Source organism: Carettochelys insculpta, chromosome 9, assembly GCF_033958435.1.
Source record: "Carettochelys insculpta isolate YL-2023 chromosome 9, ASM3395843v1, whole genome shotgun sequence".
NCBI lineage: Eukaryota > Metazoa > Chordata > Testudines > Carettochelyidae > Carettochelys > Carettochelys insculpta.
The window spans coordinates 61,038,829-61,055,826 of NC_134145.1; the positions used below are offsets into that span (position 1 = coordinate 61,038,829).

General features: G+C 44.0%; 1 protein-coding gene and 1 long non-coding RNA gene across 11 annotated transcripts in view; one reads left to right on the forward strand and one right to left on the reverse strand.

The window, feature by feature from the left end:
• The window catches only part of RASAL2 (RAS protein activator like 2), a 252,565-nt gene that overhangs the window by 224,486 nt on the left and 11,081 nt on the right, over nucleotides 1–16,998 (forward strand). For 7 of the 10 annotated variants that reach the window (XM_075003437.1, XM_075003431.1, XM_075003432.1 and 4 more), the window contains exons 10-17: nucleotides 950–1,094; nucleotides 1,983–2,219; nucleotides 2,879–3,080; nucleotides 4,729–4,928; nucleotides 5,997–6,849; nucleotides 13,653–13,787; nucleotides 15,801–16,003; nucleotides 16,544–16,631. In XM_075003437.1, coding sequence (XP_074859538.1) covers nucleotides 950–1,094; nucleotides 1,983–2,219; nucleotides 2,879–3,080; nucleotides 4,729–4,928; nucleotides 5,997–6,849; nucleotides 13,653–13,787; nucleotides 15,801–16,003; nucleotides 16,544–16,631 — 2,063 coding nt within the window. The remainder of the gene's footprint in view (nucleotides 1–949; nucleotides 1,095–1,982; nucleotides 2,220–2,878; nucleotides 3,081–4,728; nucleotides 4,929–5,996; nucleotides 6,850–13,652; nucleotides 13,788–15,800; nucleotides 16,004–16,543; nucleotides 16,632–16,998) is intronic. The other 3 variants (XM_075003434.1, XM_075003438.1, XM_075003439.1) reach the window with 1 other exon arrangement.
• The window catches only part of LOC142018016 (uncharacterized), a 69,932-nt gene that overhangs the window by 11,478 nt on the left and 41,456 nt on the right, over nucleotides 1–16,998 (reverse strand). The window lies entirely within an intron of this gene.

Below are 16,998 nucleotides of genomic sequence, written 5' to 3' on the forward strand. Positions count from 1 at the left end.
ATCATTAAACAGACAAGTGAAGCCACTCGGTGCACAGTTTAAAAAGAAATGAATGTGCTAGAGTAGATTTGAGAGAAAATACAGAATACATTGAATTCACAGTATATCAACCAATGGAAGCTTGGGCAGCTGGGCGTCCTATTCCAGTTGCCTCATGTTAAGAAAGAGCCATTAAAAGCTGTAGAAATAAGCAACAAAGATTCTGCAAGATGTAAGAATGACAGAGACTGCATAAACTATTTAGCCTGGATTGAATTAGTCACAGTTCCAAAGAGCAGAGTGAAAACTGGCAAGTCCTCCTTTTCCTTGGTCTCCTAACACAAGCACCAGCTAACACCCTGTGAAAGTAAAAGGCATTCAATTTAGAACTAATAAAAATAACAAGTATTGTCCAATTCATTGCTGAGACAGTAATACAGAGACGTGGCCTGGTTGTTCATCACTTTACAAAACAATTTTATGATCACTTGTAACATTTGTATTTATTCAAAAAGAGGTAAAGATAATCATTCTTCTGAGTGTAAGCTGGGATTCTCTGCTCTCCACCCCACTGTCATGTACAGCAGTTGTACAGCTGGCTAGGTTCATTATTTTTAGGTGAGCGAAGTTTGCCTTCTGAAGCATCAGCTGTCAGCCAGGGCACCAATGGCCTGACCTGGTGGCAAACTCTTGGTTTGAGAACAGTTACACGGAATTGTATGTTCCATATAGGCATCTGGCGAAGTATGTTCCAGCCCGCAACAGTATAGGCCCAAAAAATGTGTCGGTTTTTAAGGTGCCATGGGACTCCTCATTGTTTCCACTTCATATCTGGTGTCGGGAGACTACGTCATTTCAGAGGCAGGGTGCAGAAAATGAAGTTGCCGAGGAGGGAAGTAAGCAGGATTTAAAGATGCATCAAGGAGACTTTTCTGTAATTGCCACGGTTTGCAACCATCTTCTTTTACAGGGGAATTCATCAAAGCTTTGTATGAGTCAGATGAGAACTGTGAAGTTGATCCCAGCAAATGTTCATCCAGTGAATTAACCGATCATCAGAGCAACCTGAAAATGTGCTGTGAGCTGGCTTTCTGCAAGATTATCAACTCCTACTGGTGAGCGCCTGCCTTGCACTCCCTGACTGCTTCATCTGACCATTTGGTTAGAAAAGGCGAAGTCAGTCTCCCTCTCTCTCCAAAAGAAGGGAAAGCAGCAGTTGTAGTGAGTGCAAGGACAAACATACTTCCATGGCTTATCGCTCCTTATATAACATCACAGAAAGAAGTTCCCCCCCAAGCGAGGAGTCCAGAAATCATACCCACTTCTATGTACTGCACTATACAGAAATGTCTCCTCAAATATGTCCTGGGGCCAGAAAGATACAGTGAGTGATGACTGAATCAATGGGGTAGCTTGGGAACTGACTTTGAATAAGCAACGATAGCTTGGGTGCATATGTGAAATGTTTTTCAGGGTCTTTGATCTGCAAAAGTGGTCTGGAAATTGTATTGTGGGAAAAAGCTTCACAGGGAGGTTTCCATTTGTGTTGACTTCTGATCAAGCTGGAATTGTTGAAATACTGGTTCTTCTGCTTCAGGCCAGAGCAAATTAAATGCAATCTAAAAAAATTAACTCATCATTCAGAATCTTAAATCCAATTATATAAATGAGCAACAGTTCAGAGAGCATCTGAATTTGTACAAACCAATTTGCCATTCTCTTCAGACTAGGAATGGATGGTTCTAAACCTGTGTATCAAAGTAATCGAAAAGGATTTAGTTTGGTAGCCTCTAGAGGAATGCTTTGAATTGTAATTATGTGTCCTAAATAATGTTTATCTGGGAGCTAAAACAAGAAATCTAATAATATTTGCTGGTGTGAAATAACAGAAGAGTGAGTGTTTCTGTTTCTCATGCTTCTGCGTTCCCTGTGCGAGGCCATCAGTTCAACCTGTTGCACTTCACGCTCTTGTCAGTTTATTGATTGATTTTAATTGTTCACAGTGTGTTTCCTCGTGAGCTGAAGGAGGTGTTTGCATCGTGGAAGCAGAAGTGCCTCAGTCGGGGCAAGCAGGACATCAGTGAACGCCTGATCAGTGCCTCGCTCTTCCTCCGTTTCCTGTGCCCAGCTATCATGTCCCCTAGTCTTTTCAGTCTCATGCAGGAGTACCCTGATGACCGGACATCTCGCACTTTGACACTCATTGCTAAAGTCATTCAGAACCTCGCCAATTTTGCTAAGTAGGTGGCAGTGGTGTGTTGGCCTCGCTGATTTTCCCTGAAACAGCATTTTCAGGGGTATCAGTCCCTACTGCGTATTACTGAGGAAGGCACTGGAGAGCTCTGTGCGAATGAAATTCTGAAGCTAGATGCTAGGAATATTGACAAAGGTGGATGCTCGACCTCCCACATCCCTTGTGTCTGTCTAAACCAAAAATGGTTTCCGAAGCATACTGTTTCCAGGAGTAACTCCACCGGAGTTAGTAAAATGATACAGGTGTAAACTGAGAACAGAATCGGGTGTATCCTGTTTAAGTACATATACACTTTGGTGGTCACCTGATCTCATTATTTCTAAAGAATACAAGTAGCGTTCCATGCAAGTCACTTGAAAGAGAACTTTTTTTTATATCTAAACCCCCAGTGAAAGGAAGGATGCAAAGGATATATGCCCAGAGTCTTCAAAGGTGGTAGTGGGAGGGGGAGCACCTGTCACCCAGTGACATGAACAGTGACGTGTTAGTGCCCAGATGAGTCAAGAAAAGCTGTGGGATTCTTCAGTCGCTTGCCTCCCGCTCCTCCTACCCCAGGGAGAAGGTTGAAGGAGGAAGCATGAGAATCATTCTGTGAGCATGTGTCCATTGTATTCCGTCTGGTTGTCATTCATTCTGTCTTTCTAGGTTTGGAAATAAAGAGGAGTACATGGCCTTCATGAATGATTTCCTGGAACATGAATGGGGAGGAATGAAGCGTTTTCTGCAGGAGATCGCTAACCCAGACACCATCTCAAACACCCCTGGGTTTGAAGGCTACATTGACCTGGGCAGGGAACTCTCCGTTTTGCACTCCCTATTATGGGAGGTTGTGTCCCAACTTGATAAGGTAAAGCAGGTTCGAGGGCCAGGAGGGTGGATTCTGCACTCTAAATATCCTATGCAGTAAAATCTCTCCTACAAAGACCACTTTCCTGACGCCACTGGAATAACTACCTGAGCACAGAGGGGCAACTCCTGCGTTCATATGCATCACGCCCTGCCACTTTACCTCTGCTGAAGAGTTGGCCCAAAGACTTGAAAGCGTCTGGCATTGCCAGAAGGAAAAGGAGAGGTGGGAGGAGGGAATCCTCTTTACAGCTGGACTAGACTTATGAATTTGCCATTGTCAGATCTGACATTGTAGTTGCTGGCGGCTGCAGAGCTGCTCTCAAAATGCAAATAACTGGTACCTGATTTGAGAGGGGAGGCAGGAAGTGGATTCAGCTCTTTTCCAAAAGCAGATGTATATTCTTACAGGTCCTGGGAAATGAGTTTTTGTTGTGCACTGAAATGGAAATTATGGGTTAATGTTACACTACCATGTTGCTTTGTTGTGAGCAGAGATTACAGGGACTGGGAAAGGGAATCAATTAAGTTGCCTGAAAAATCTGAAGACTTTTAATAAAAGAGATGATAAGGAGAAACAAGTGGTTGTAAAGTAACCTTCCACCATAGACAACTGATTGGATACTTGTTTCCAGATAGGAAGCAGGAGGTGGAACCTGTCTCTGACAGGAAAACAGTCTTTGTAATGAGCTTTATTGTGTAATAATACCTCCCTAACATCCCACCTCCACCCCTTCGGTCCCAACAACCAGTGGCAATGTGTGACGCCAGTGTCACCTTATAAACTCAGGGTAGATTTCCAGAGAAGAACAGAAAATCTGAACAGCAGCTTCCCCCACAAGGCCACAATGTTGGTAGAACACTTCTTTATGGCCAGTTGCTGCTGTGTCAGGCTTTGCCAGGCTTAAGTATAATCAGGCAAGGTAACTAGATGCTAATTGCTGGTAGAAGCGAAGATGTCAGGGTGGACGATGTTGGAGTTTTAATGTGCTGGGGTTAATGTTACTGGAGTTTTCAGTCCATTAAGTAGAGTTTCATTTTAAATGCTGAAAGCCATCTTAGTGCCCAGCCTTTGATAGGACCTTGGTACAAAAGAGGGCATCCGTGTAAAGGATGTCAAAAGGAGAAAGGCTGATGAAATGGAAACCTTCCTCCTCTCACCAACCCTTTCAGTTCACTCCCAGATCCCTGAATGCCACTCCCCCACCTCTGTTGGCATGCATTTCTTTTACCCCATGACCCCTTTTGCCTGGAATGTTCCATCCCATTAGCTAATCCTATAGTCTCTGAATTCTCTTTAATTGGTACATAGTTACTATAGTTTTTACCTTGACTCTGCCCTGGATTTAGTTTGCTTTGCATGACAGTTTTGTGTTGGAATGGCATTAGTTTGGTTTTATTAAGCATGAATTTTATTTTTGGAAGTCAATCCTAATTTCTTTTCTATTTCCTTTTCTTTCCTCAATGTCTGCTGCACCCTGTTTCGTCTCCTTCATTCATCTCGTCGCCATGGTTACGCTGCTCCGTAACAATGCATTATGGTCCTGCCACACCCACATGCAAACACCCACCCTCCTTCCTTCCAACTTCCATCCCTCTGCATCGTTATCAAAAAATGGCGGATGTCGCGGTGCTTATTGTCCAATCAGGGTGAAAATTCCTTCCTACAGGCGACCGTGGCAAAACTCGGACCCTTGCCTCGCATTCTTGCTGATATCACCAAGTCAATGACCAATCCTACCCCAATACAGCAGCAGCTGCGACGTTTCACCGAGCACAGCTCTAATCCAAATGTCAGTGGCAGTCTCTCCTCAGGGCTTCAGAAGATATTTGAGGACCCCACTGATGGGTATGTAACCACAAGGGTTCAAGAGCAGATACAAAGCAGAAGGGATGTGGGATCAGGCAGGTCATATGATTGTGTTGAAACCCTTGTCCAAGCACAATTGCTCCAGATTTTTAACTAGGTAAGTGCTAGAACTCAGAATGGGCATCTGTAGTAGGGAGGCCAGGATCCCACTGAGATAAGCAAGGACTAGCGTTATGAGCTGCTAGCTTTGGACTTTGCCAGGGTGCTGGGGTTTGGCTAAAGTCAGTGACTGAGGATATTGAAAACTGAACCTTGTGCCACTGGCCAACATGGTTAAAGTATAATAAGGTGGAAACAAAATATGTAGCTCAATATGAATCCTTTAAAGCTGACTACAATAACTCACTCTAGAGATCTGATTTACCTTTCCAGTAGCATTGAGCAATGTACGTTATAGTTGGGCTGAGGGCAAATGAAAATATTAGAATAGCCAAGATCATCTGCTCTGTGTTTAGTGTTTGGTTTCTCACCTTGTAATTGTTACAAATATGGAGCGCTCCAGCCAACAGCCTAGTGATGGCTGAAATGCACGAGAATTTGCAACCTTGTGGTCTGTCTGTGTCTGTGCTTTGGGCTGCCACGTGTAAGGCCCTGTTTTGTGCATCAGATGTGCCTGCTTTGTGGACCAAGAAGGTTTTTGGGAGCCTTCAGTAACTCTGGCAGTGTCATAAATGTTCTGACAGATTGAGTAGCTATAGCCTAAAGTCCTGGGAGGTTGAGGAAGAGTTAAGTGAACTCTTGGCTGCTGTGGAATCTTGCTGGAAAACAGCAATGTGCAAAGAGCTAGAAATCAGCAGGAACGGGTTTAGTTGTACCTGTCAGAGGATAGCCAGGCAGTTCTTCAAGTAAGGCTTAGCTTTAGACTAAGACTAAGTGGAGACTCGTGTATTGTTGCTTGAGAAAAGTATAGAGCTTCGTTAAAGGAAATAATCTAGTTCCCTAAGGAGAGAGGGAAGGGGATTAATTGAGGAAGAAGGGCATCTTTGGAGCAGCTCCACTGGCATTGTGGCTGGTTAAAAATTAAGCAAATGTCTATCTGCTCCACAGTGACTCTCACAAACTGAACTCTCCAACCCAGGAAAACATAGATGGATATTTTCGAGGGAAAACCTTACTCTTGGTTCAGCAGGCATCCACCCAGAGCATGACTTACTCGGAGAAGGACGAAAGAGAGAGCATACTGCCCAATGGACGTAGCATCTCCCTCATGGACCTGCAGGACCCACACGCAACTCACAGCGATCCCGCATCCATCCTGCACGATGTGCCTTTGCGTCTGGCAGGCAGCCAACTCTCCATAACACAGGTGGCCAACATTAAACAGCTGCGGGAGACGCAGAGCACGCCACAGAGCGCTCCCCAAGTAAGGCGACCGCTGCATCCAGCCTTGAATCAGCAGGGTAGCCTCCAGCCTCTGTCCTTCCAGAACCCAGTTTACCAACTCAACAACCCTCCTCCACCAATGCCAAAGGCCTCTGTGGACTCCAGCTTAGAGAACTTAAGCACTGCCAGCTCCCGGAGCCAAAGTAACAGTGAAGACTTCAAACTCAGTGGACCCAGCAACAGCAGCATGGAGGACTTCACCAAACGCAGCACGCAGAGTGAGGACTTTTCCAGGCGGCCCGCTGTGCCAGACAAGCATATACCAATGGCTCTGCCTCGGCAGAACAGCACTGGGCAGGCACAGATCCGTAAAATAGACCAGGGTGCCAGGGCGAAAGCCCCCCAGTCCCTGCCGCACAGCGCTTCCTTGCGGAGCACAGGGAGCCTGTCTGCAGCTTCAGGTGCAATGGTGACAGAGCCAGTTCAGAATGGGAGCCGGTCTCGGCAGCAGTCCTCATCCTCCAGAGAAAGCCCTGTTCCAAAAGTGAGGGCAATTCAGCGGCAGCAGACGCAGCAGGTAGGACCCCAGAATTTGTCCATTCGGTGTATTTGTAACCTTTGGAAGTGAACTGCCCGTGTCAGTATTTTCCACTGACTTTATTTATTAAATAAAATGAGCACAAGATAATCAAATTTAACGTTTGAAAATCTGGGTTTCCAGTTTACCTTCCTATTAGAAAAAAACTGAAGAATTCCAAGAACAGAAAGCTTGGTTTTAAAAGCCAGTTCAGATGTCTCAGTGACAGTGGATTTGTCTACTTAAGTACCGAGAAATGGATCAGTAAGAGTAGCACAGAATCAGTGTTGCCCAGCTACTATGCATAAGCAATAGTCTCATCCAGTATAATGAAATGTATATTTTGCCACAACCCAACAACCTTAGCTCTGACCATCACTGCTCTCTCATCAGTAAATTCAGAATATGAACCAAATGGAAACACTTAATAGAAATAATTTATGAATTTCTAATACATATTGATTTGCCTCATATGCAGATCTGCATACTTAATTTTTCCATGAATCAATAGCAAGTATATTTTATCTGACATGATTTCATTCTTAGCAGCAATTATATACTATTTTACAAAAAAAAATCTGATCAGTATTTTAAATGGTGCGGACAATATAATGGTTCTCCATAAAAAGAAATATTTAAATATTGAAATTGAGGTAGTCCATACAAATGCCCAGTAATCACAAATGCACAGCCATCTTAACTCTTATCTATGAGGATGTCCTGTGCTCATTTATCTGCTCTACATTAGAACAGTGCAATAGGTTTATCATCTAGGCAGTGTAAGAGTTATGATGTCCTTAACTGTTAATATTGTTGCTTTTAAGTACTTGAGTTTTGTCGTTAATGTGAAAGCTAAGTATATTGTTGTCATTCAGTGTCCTTATCTGGCATTGAAATGTGGCTTTGGGATATATTAAAACCAGCAGCTTGAATTGCACATGGAAGCAGAAAGGGAGTCACTGCAGTTCTCTGACAACAGCTGTTCTGTGCTCAAGCTGACACAGTAAGTGGCCCAGGTGGCTGCACTTTGCACTAGCTGAATCTTCTGGGTGGTCTTTGCAGGTAGGTCCAAGTAAGGACACTGCATCCTCTCATCCTGGAAGTCACAAAGGTACAAGTGAGGACTTGTGGCAAGGGAAAGCTGCAACCTCTTATGCTTGGTTTATACTTAGAAATTTTGTTAGCAGAACTGTGTTGATTCAGAGTTTGAAAAGAAAAAAAGAGTACCCCAACTGACACCTGCTGTATGCTGAGCAGAGAGTGCAGACTTGGCTTACACCACAAGCTGCATCTCCACCAGGAGATCCTGTTGGTGGGGCTCTACCGGTATGTGTCTGCACCAACAAACCCTCTTAAATGTACACAAGGCCTTTCACAACATATGTACCATTACCTGGTGTCTGGGATTCCAAAAATAATCAGAGCTTGAAAACTGTGTCTGGTTTTCATTACAGCACCTGACAGACTGAATCACAAAGCCAAGTTTATTAGGCAGAGATTTTTGCACCAAAGAAATGAATCCCATAATGTTGAAAGTGTCTCCTACTGTTTATGTGCTTGTCTTGTATGTGGGTATAGGCATGTTGATAAACACAGTGTGTTGGATGGTACCGTAAATTATACGTTTAAACCACTGCTGGGATGGGAGGAATCTTCAGCCAAGCCCAGTATTAATAAGAGCGGTTCTTGGAAACCATTAACTGTTTTTCTAATGCTTCAGGTGCCAGGTGAAAGAGTTCTGCTGGTATCGTCATTTTGTCCTGCAGGTAGTGTCTTGTCGCAAGTCCCTCTGGAAATAGTTGGTTTCCTTAAGGCCTTTTACTGGAAATGACTCCGAAAATAAACACGCCCGCTTACATGAAGGCTGCAGGGAAGGAGAACGTACAGCAGCCTTTTAAAATATTACTGACCCTTTTCTCCAGCACGTGCACAGCCACTGCCTTTTGCATGTTTATGAGAAATCCTTAATTAACTGTTTACAGACTGATGGCTAATCTCCTTTTGAGTCTGTTGATCTTGAGTTTCCGATCACTGTATTCCTATAAAGCTATTTCCTCCACATGCTTAGAAATGACAGAGTCAAAGTGATGTCACAAATTTCCCTCGTCTACCTTCTATCTGCTTTTAGCCTTGTTGATACCTACAGCTACAGCCAGCTTTAACAGCCTTGTAGATTATAAGAGTAGAGTTATATGTGGCTGCCAGATTTCCACTTTTGCTTTTCTACATTGATTTTTTTTCACCAATGCAGCTGCTCTGAGTTCAGTCACAGATATCATTCTGGTCAGTTGTTTGGTGTCCCAAACTATGGAGACACTTCTTGAGCTGTTCTGACTTCAGTGACCAGCCTGTTCTTGATGCAAATTCCACTGCATATTTTTAATTGCAAATATCCCTATGGAATTCTTTTTCTGGGTGAGTTCTCTAAGTGTTGCTTTGTGGGTGTTCGTCATTAGCAACTTCTTTGCAAGTTTCATTTGTTTTTGAGCACAGAGCAGAGCTGTTTGCTTGTCTGGGAGACATTAGCTTCTGCCTTTCATTTGCATTTAGTAAGTAGGTGGCAGAAGGATAAGAGTTTTTGAGGAATTTTAGTATTGACTAAGTTTCTCTCTGGTTTCTTTTCTGCAATAATGTCACTTGGGACTCTCTTAGCATCTTCAAATTGTATCTTACCCTTTACTGTCTGCTTCTTTGTTGATGACCTAACTGTGCTTGTGGGTTTGATTTCTGAAAATATTTTATTCCTCAATCTAAGGGTTAACTGGGAGGACCTGCTGTGGAGCCAGAGGTCTAGAAGGATGTTGTTAATGCAGTTTGCCCTAACCCTTGCGCTCTCTTGTCCTTCCACATCCAACATGAGAGGCAATTTTAGTTTTGTCAGGGATCAGAATTGTTCAAGCCTTCTAGCAGTTCCCAGTGGCTGCAACAGTCTTTATTCCAGAGAGGCGCTAGGTGGTGGCAGAGCTTTTCATAGTTTGTATTTCTCGCCTGCTGTGTCTGCCTCCACTAAATAATGTCAAGAGAAGTGTCCGTATAAAGATGGGTCACTACTAATTGCCTTATCAGTCATGCTGCCACCAAGAGGGTTATTAACCTTTCCACCACAAATTTCTCTTTCCAGGAAGAGGGCCTCTATCTCTGTCAAAGCCCTGAAATTCTCTCCAACCTCACCCATTTTTCTTATCTCTGCACCCATGGCTGCCAAGGCTCCTACTGGCTAAACTCAGCATGTCATCAACTGAAGATAGCAGAGACGTTGCTGATGGACCTCAGGCATCCCCTATACCAAGGGCTGAGTCATTGGATCTGCAGCATTCTGAGCCCTTTAGCCTGTGACTATAAGAGAGACTGAAAGTGCAATTCATTACAGGTTGCGCCTCTCTCGTCCAGCACCTGACTGGTGCTGAACAAGAGAATTTGAGGGACCCTGGGAAGTCAATATTATCTAGCAACATTACGAACATTTCCCACTGCTTACTGGTCTCTTAGAAGACATTAAGGGGTAAATTACAGCCAAAAAGCAGCACAGAACACTGAGAGCCAGGACTGGTGGCTGTAAAGAAACTTTATGGGACCTCAGGAAACTTGCCCGCATCCATGATAAGTGGACATCCAACTAACTAAAATCATGCCAGATTACAGATATTGCCAGATGAGAGGGTGCCACATTATAGAGAGGCTCAACCTATACCTGGATGTCTGATCCCATAGGAGGCTGAACCAACTCTTATTTTAATAGAAATCACTCACTTGTAAAAAACATGGTTTCCTGAAACCTAACAAGCAGGATGACAGCCCAGCAGCCCACTCACTTTGTAAGATATGAAATGACACAACTATCTGAAATTCTACAGACTGTTACATATGAGTATATGAAGCTAGTAAAGTCCCTTTATGCATTGTAGAAGGAGGGATAAAAATAAGAGTGGGCATTGACCTGTGTGGACTGACAACTTAGCTGATTTTAAAATGGTTGTAATATGTTGGGCAATGTCCCCTGCTCTTCAGACATCCATGTTTTTAGTTGACACAAATTAATTCACTAAGCAATTAAAACAGAAAACCCTACACTCCTCCAACAAAGCCCATGGTGATTGCTCACTTCAGACCTGGATAAGTGCATCAGTTAGTGCTCTGTTGCTATTCAGGTAAGGTAACTAATAAACACTGTTCTCAGACCCCTGTGTCCAGCCTTGCAGTTGCACAGCCCCTTTTGCATTCATGGAAGCAGCTCTCGAGAGATTTGGGTATCCAAAGTCCTCCAGGGAAAGGTCCCAGGACTTCATTTTAGATCCCTTTGTTCTGGCCCTGTTGCACAGAAGCAGATTGCTAAGTACCTTCAGCCTGTGTGAGCAGTGTCTTCTGGGGCCTCACTACATTCTTTTCTGCATGGTAGGCTTATGGACTTTGGCTGAGAACCTGGATAGCAAATGATCAGAGCAGCTGGTCCCTAATAGTAGCACCTCTGCCTCAGTAGCAGCACCACTTCTCGACACATAGTTGGTCCCAGGGGTGAAGTAGACTCAGGCATGACAAAGGGCTCACATGGAGCTACTAATCTGGAGAGTGGTGAAAATGGTTTCCAGTGGTTCTGCTGTGTCAGCACTGGCTCCAGTGGGCAGGCTGCTGGCTACAGTAGTCTCCTTCCCTCATCTCAGAGTCTCTGCCACCAGTACTGTTGTGTGAGTGCCCAGCCCACAATGGTCCTCTTTTCTTGTCTGTCCAATGCGGTAACATAGACGTGGGTTGTGTAGACAACCAAACTGTGACACAGGACTGTCTCATTCCTTCAGTAAGCCCCTCCACATTAACAACAAGACACTTCATCATGAAATATGCTCCCTCACCGTCAGATCTTCACCAGCACTGAGTATGTCCACTCTGTGATGTAACTTTAGGCCCTTTTTACAGGGAAGGTTTTGAATGTCAAGATTTCTCAGCAGAGCTGCCATGGCTACCCATATTCTCTCTGCTCAGGACCAGTGACCCTTCGTAATAGGAAGGTCTATTTATAGAAAAGAACAAAATTGCCTTCTCTCCCGCAATGGGCTGACACTGTCCTTAATGCTGCTGCCAAAACAAGGCAGCACGCTGCCAGGTTTACAGACAAATGAAAGCAGGCTGGGAAAGAAACTTTATTTTCAAGTTTCTCAGCGTGTGGGATGGGGAAACAAAGCAGGGTTGCTTTCCCAATGGTGGTATTTCAGAGTTTAGAAATTCTGGGGTCACACTTCAGGCCCTCTGTGCCAGTATTTTCTGTGGTCCACCCCATATTTCAGGTTTCAGCTCCCCAGCCAACACTGCTCTTATGCGGAGATGCATGTCTCCTTCACTTCTGACTGGGGTATCTCTGGGCTGAACCATTCCCAGCCTTCACTCTTGTGTTCCTACCAAAGGCAAGCTGACCTGCTTACTTTCACTTCATAGCAGATTAAGGTGTGCCTGCCCATATGAGTAGGTACCACACAGCTCTTTTCGTTCAATCCAGTTTTATTCTTAAGATAAATGCCACTGCAGAGAAAAAATTTAAAAGCCATACAAGAACCTACATGCTTGTTAATAACCTTACCCAAGATCATCCCAACTCTACCATGAGCTCTTGCAGGAGCAGGTTTTTAACACCTCACCTAACGGGTTTTCTTGGGGTTTCAAGTGCATTACAAAATGCAGCTGAGAACACACACAGTCCTATGGGATCATCAGTAGCCTGTCCTTTTAACCCTTCCCTATGGATTGGGACCCTCTGTGGATTGGAGTCCTGATCATTTGCTGTATCAGGAAGGAACCTCCCCCTGCCGCTCCCCGAGCTTGTTTAAAACCAGGCTTTTTATCCAAAATCCTTTCTTTGTTGATATCTGGAGCATCTAATTTGAATGAGTATTTGTGGATCTATGAAGGGAGTTGCTTTAAAGGGCAGATAACCAAAGGAATTATATTATCTCCCTTTTCCAAAAGTAGTTACATACAATAACAAGCTCACAATTCAAAAAAGCAGTCATGTAGCACTTTAAAGACTAACAAAACAATTTATTAGGTGATGAGCTTTCATAGGACAGACCCACTTCTTCATATTCTTCACATACACTCACAACTGTATTTTTAACACAATGGACCCCAGAAGTATAAATGCAAAATGGGCATTTCACGGTAACACTTAAGTTCTTCAAAGTAACAAATCTGTCAATTCCAAGCAAGGTACAGTTTAAAACTTCATGGCCTTAAATGTTGTGTGAAGGGGACAGGCGGCCTTTCCAGGAAGGTAGGAAAAGTAGATGAACTTGGCTAGAATTGAGTTAGCAAAAGGATATTTTTTCCAGAAAGAAAGTGCACCTGTGGAGAGGTAGCATATTGGTTGATCACCTCATCTCTTCAATTGCAAGCTCATCTCTTTCTGAAGCATCTTGGATTCTCTCTAATTTTCCTTACAAGAGGTTGAAACCACACAACTTCTGGACTTGGGTGTGTCGTCTGATTCTGTTGTATGCATGCCCTCACTCCTCCTCCTTGTTCTTAACGAGCGTGCAGTTGTTTTAGGAAGATGGCTGTGATCGAAGTGAAAGGGAATCACTGCACGTGGGTTTAATGTAGAGAGATGTCTTTCTGCATTAATTTTTAACTCAGTGCACTGGTGTTAGAGGGGCTGAAGTAAAATTCTGCAGAAGGAGAAGGCGATGGGAGCCTTTGATATTGCTGGATTCACAGTAGCCTCCTCCTTCCAGTTTTCTGCTCTGAATAAGTTGGACTGCAAAACCAGGCAGTACATGATTTCTTTGACAAACACTTACAGCCCTCTCTGCTCCCAGGTTCAGTCACCTGTGGACTCCGCCACAATGTCACCAGTGGAAAGGACAGCTGCATGGGTTCTGAATAATGGGCAGTATGACGAGGAAGAGGTAGATGCGGAGCAGCAGCAAGAAGAAATCAAGCATGCAGAGAAGGTAATTGCAGTGTGTATTCACCAGCCTGAGCTCTCAGACCTCAGGCTTCCACTGAGCTCCTGTCCACAGCAGCCGGCTAAACTGGTCAGAAGGCTGGCTTACCCTGTTGGGTTAGAATCATGCTTTCAAACAACGCTGTTACCAGCACAGTTTTTCTTTCCAGTGTGAAGAGGGAAGGAAAAACTTCCCTTTCCTGTCCTGTATAGGAAATTCCACTGCTAATGCATTGCATGGCTTCTGAATGCAGATCTAATATGGTTCAGAAGCATGGTGGGGTTGCTGAAAATTAGTTTGAAACCATTGTCAAATATACCTACGGCCTAAAACAGCATAGGAGTGGCCAGGGCCTAAATATATCTACAGCTGATGCTTACTGTATGTCTCTCTCATATTTTAAGACAGAAAATATCATATTTTCTTTCTTATAATCCATGGTACACCCACATCTCGAATACTATGTGCATATGTGGTCACCCCATGTCTAAAAAAAGATACATTGGAAAAGGTTAAAAAAAAAGGGCAACAAAAGTCATTATGGATATGGAACAGCTCTTGTTTGGAGTGGTTAACGAGTGGGACTGGCAGGCTTGGAAAAGAGATGACTTGGCGGGGGGGTCTGATAAAGTGCTATAAAATCATGACTGGTGTGGGGAAATAAGTAAATAAGGAAATGTTGTTTATTTCTTTTGATAACACAAGAACTAGGGAGTCACCAAATGAATTAATAGGCAGCAGGTATAAAACAAGGAAGGTTTGTTGTGGTCCCCCCACACGCACACAATTCACAGTCAGCCTCTAGAAGTCCTTGCCAGAGGATGTTGTGAAGACCAAGACTATGACAGGCTTATTTAAAAAAAAAAAAAAATCTAGGTAAATTCATGGAGGTGAGGTCCATCATCTGGGCCAGGATGGGCAGGGATGGTGTCTCCAGCTTCTGTCAGAGGCTGGGAACAGGCAACTGGGGATTGATGACTTGATGAGTACCAGTCCTGTTCATTCCCTCTGTGGCACCTAGCAATGAATGTTTCAAGGCAGGATACTGGGCTAGATGTACCAAGGATGCTCTTATATAAATTGAGCCATTGAAATATATTAGATGCTGTTAGTCTCCTTTTATTTAAAGTAACTCTGGTACTAGGATGATCCACTAGCTCCACGAGTTTTAGGGCTCGTGAAAGTAAGTCTGATTGTTAACCAGAGCCAGGATTAATGTGGGCAGGACACATAGTATGCTTCTGTGCGTCCTAAATCAACAGTAACCTCCATGTTCTTCCTCTCTTGGGTCTCCTGACATCCTCCCACAGTGTAATATGTTCCCAGGCATTTAATTGCCATGTATGCGTACAACAGTGTGTGTTATTTTCCAAACATGCAAGCAGGTTTATAGGCACCACAGTGTTGTCAGTTCCAAGATACATTTCTTCTTTTTGTTTTTGATGGGCAAAAGTAAAACTAAACTAGAGTTTTAAGTCTGACAAAGGAGAGTGAAATGTGTGGAGGTCAATGCTTTTATTGGAGGGGGAGTTACCAGTGCAAGCAGTCGGGAGAGAGACAGGAACATCAACAAAGTAAATGCCACAAAGGCTTTTGTACAGTTTATTAATGTGCTAGGCATCTGGACGTCTGACTTCAAACCTTGATTAGGTCTTGAAGGACAATGAGGTATTTGGATCCCAGCCTAATCCATAGTGGACGTTTGTTCACATAAAAAAAACCCCTCTATAGATACGCACTACTAGCAGCTTCTGTTTGCGAGGCCATTGGGAGCAGCTGAGGTTATGCAGTCTGGACTGAGCAACGTAGGGCAATATTAAGAAATGTTACAATTGCATGGGTAGGAAATTGCAATGTGGTAGCCTATAGTTGGCCACAATGGCTGGCTCTCCCCCTCCTTGTCATTTCCCTCATTTTGTGTGTTATTCAGTAAAATAATACACACCACACACACACACATCCAAGTTCCTCTGTCTAGTCTCTTTGCTTCTGATTCTCTCCTCCCCCTCCTATCTGCAGTACGAGCAGGAGATAGCAAAGCTGAAGGACCGTCTGAAAGTGTCGAGCCGACGGTTGGAGGAGTATGAGCGGCGTCTTCTGGTGCAGGAGCAGCAAATGCAGAAGCTGCTGATGGAATACAAGGCGAGGTTGGAAGACAGTGAGGAACGGCTGCGCAGGCAGCAGGAGGAGAAGGATAGTCAGATGAAAAGCATCATTAGCAGGTGAGAGGAGAGTGCCCTTCTTGGCAGCTTTGGTGGGAAGCATTTAGAGATTGAAGAAATCCAGCTGATGAACTTACTCCTTTGTGACAAGAACAAGCTTCGCAGGCAGGAAGCTCTTGTCCTCTGATAAATCCCATAACTCTTCTAAAGTGACCTCACCCCATTTTACAGATGGAGAAATTGAGACACAGAAGTTAAGTGATATGCATGCAGAGCTGGGGAAGGACTCAAAGATCTTAACTTTCACGGCCCTGCTCTAGTCACTAGGTAGACCACACTTCTTTGAAAGGGGGAAGGTGCTCCAGGCTGGGCTCCAAACACTGAGAACAGTTCTCTTATCACTGTTCAGAGCAGCTGAGTTTTGGCATTGTTCTCATGTCAGAGTTCACTTTAACCAATTGAAGTTGACCGGCAAATGGATGCAGAATTTTCATCTTAAAAGGAAGCGAGCCAGTGGTTGGGCTGACTTGTTTGAGCTTCAGCTGCATTTTCTGAAACACTCTGGAATTACATTAAGGTTTCCCCCTTTCAATGTACCAGGCTAATGGCAGTGGAAGAGGAGCTGAAGAAGGATCATGCTGAGATGCAAGCAGTCATCGATGCCAAGCAGAAAATTATTGATGCACAGGTAAGGCATTTTGGATCTCCAAGAACAAAGCATTTGGCATACAGAAACCATTAGTCCCCATCCTTGTGTCCCAGGTCAAAATCTATTAAGGAGCTTTCAGCTTTACTGTCTCACTCCCAGGCCAGCATCAGCTCATGGCATTGCACGAATGACATGCCTCCTTCAGGGAGAGAATTCTGTCTGCACTTAACAAGAACTACTGCCTTCAACACCAGTGTGATGCAGTACATGAAGGGGTTAACTGAGCCTCTAAGAAAGAAACACTGGGTTTTCATGCCGCAGTAGGCATTATTCCAAGGCTGATTACAGACACAGTTAGCTGAAGCAAACACAACACTCTAGCAGTGTATTGTGCAATGCTCCACAG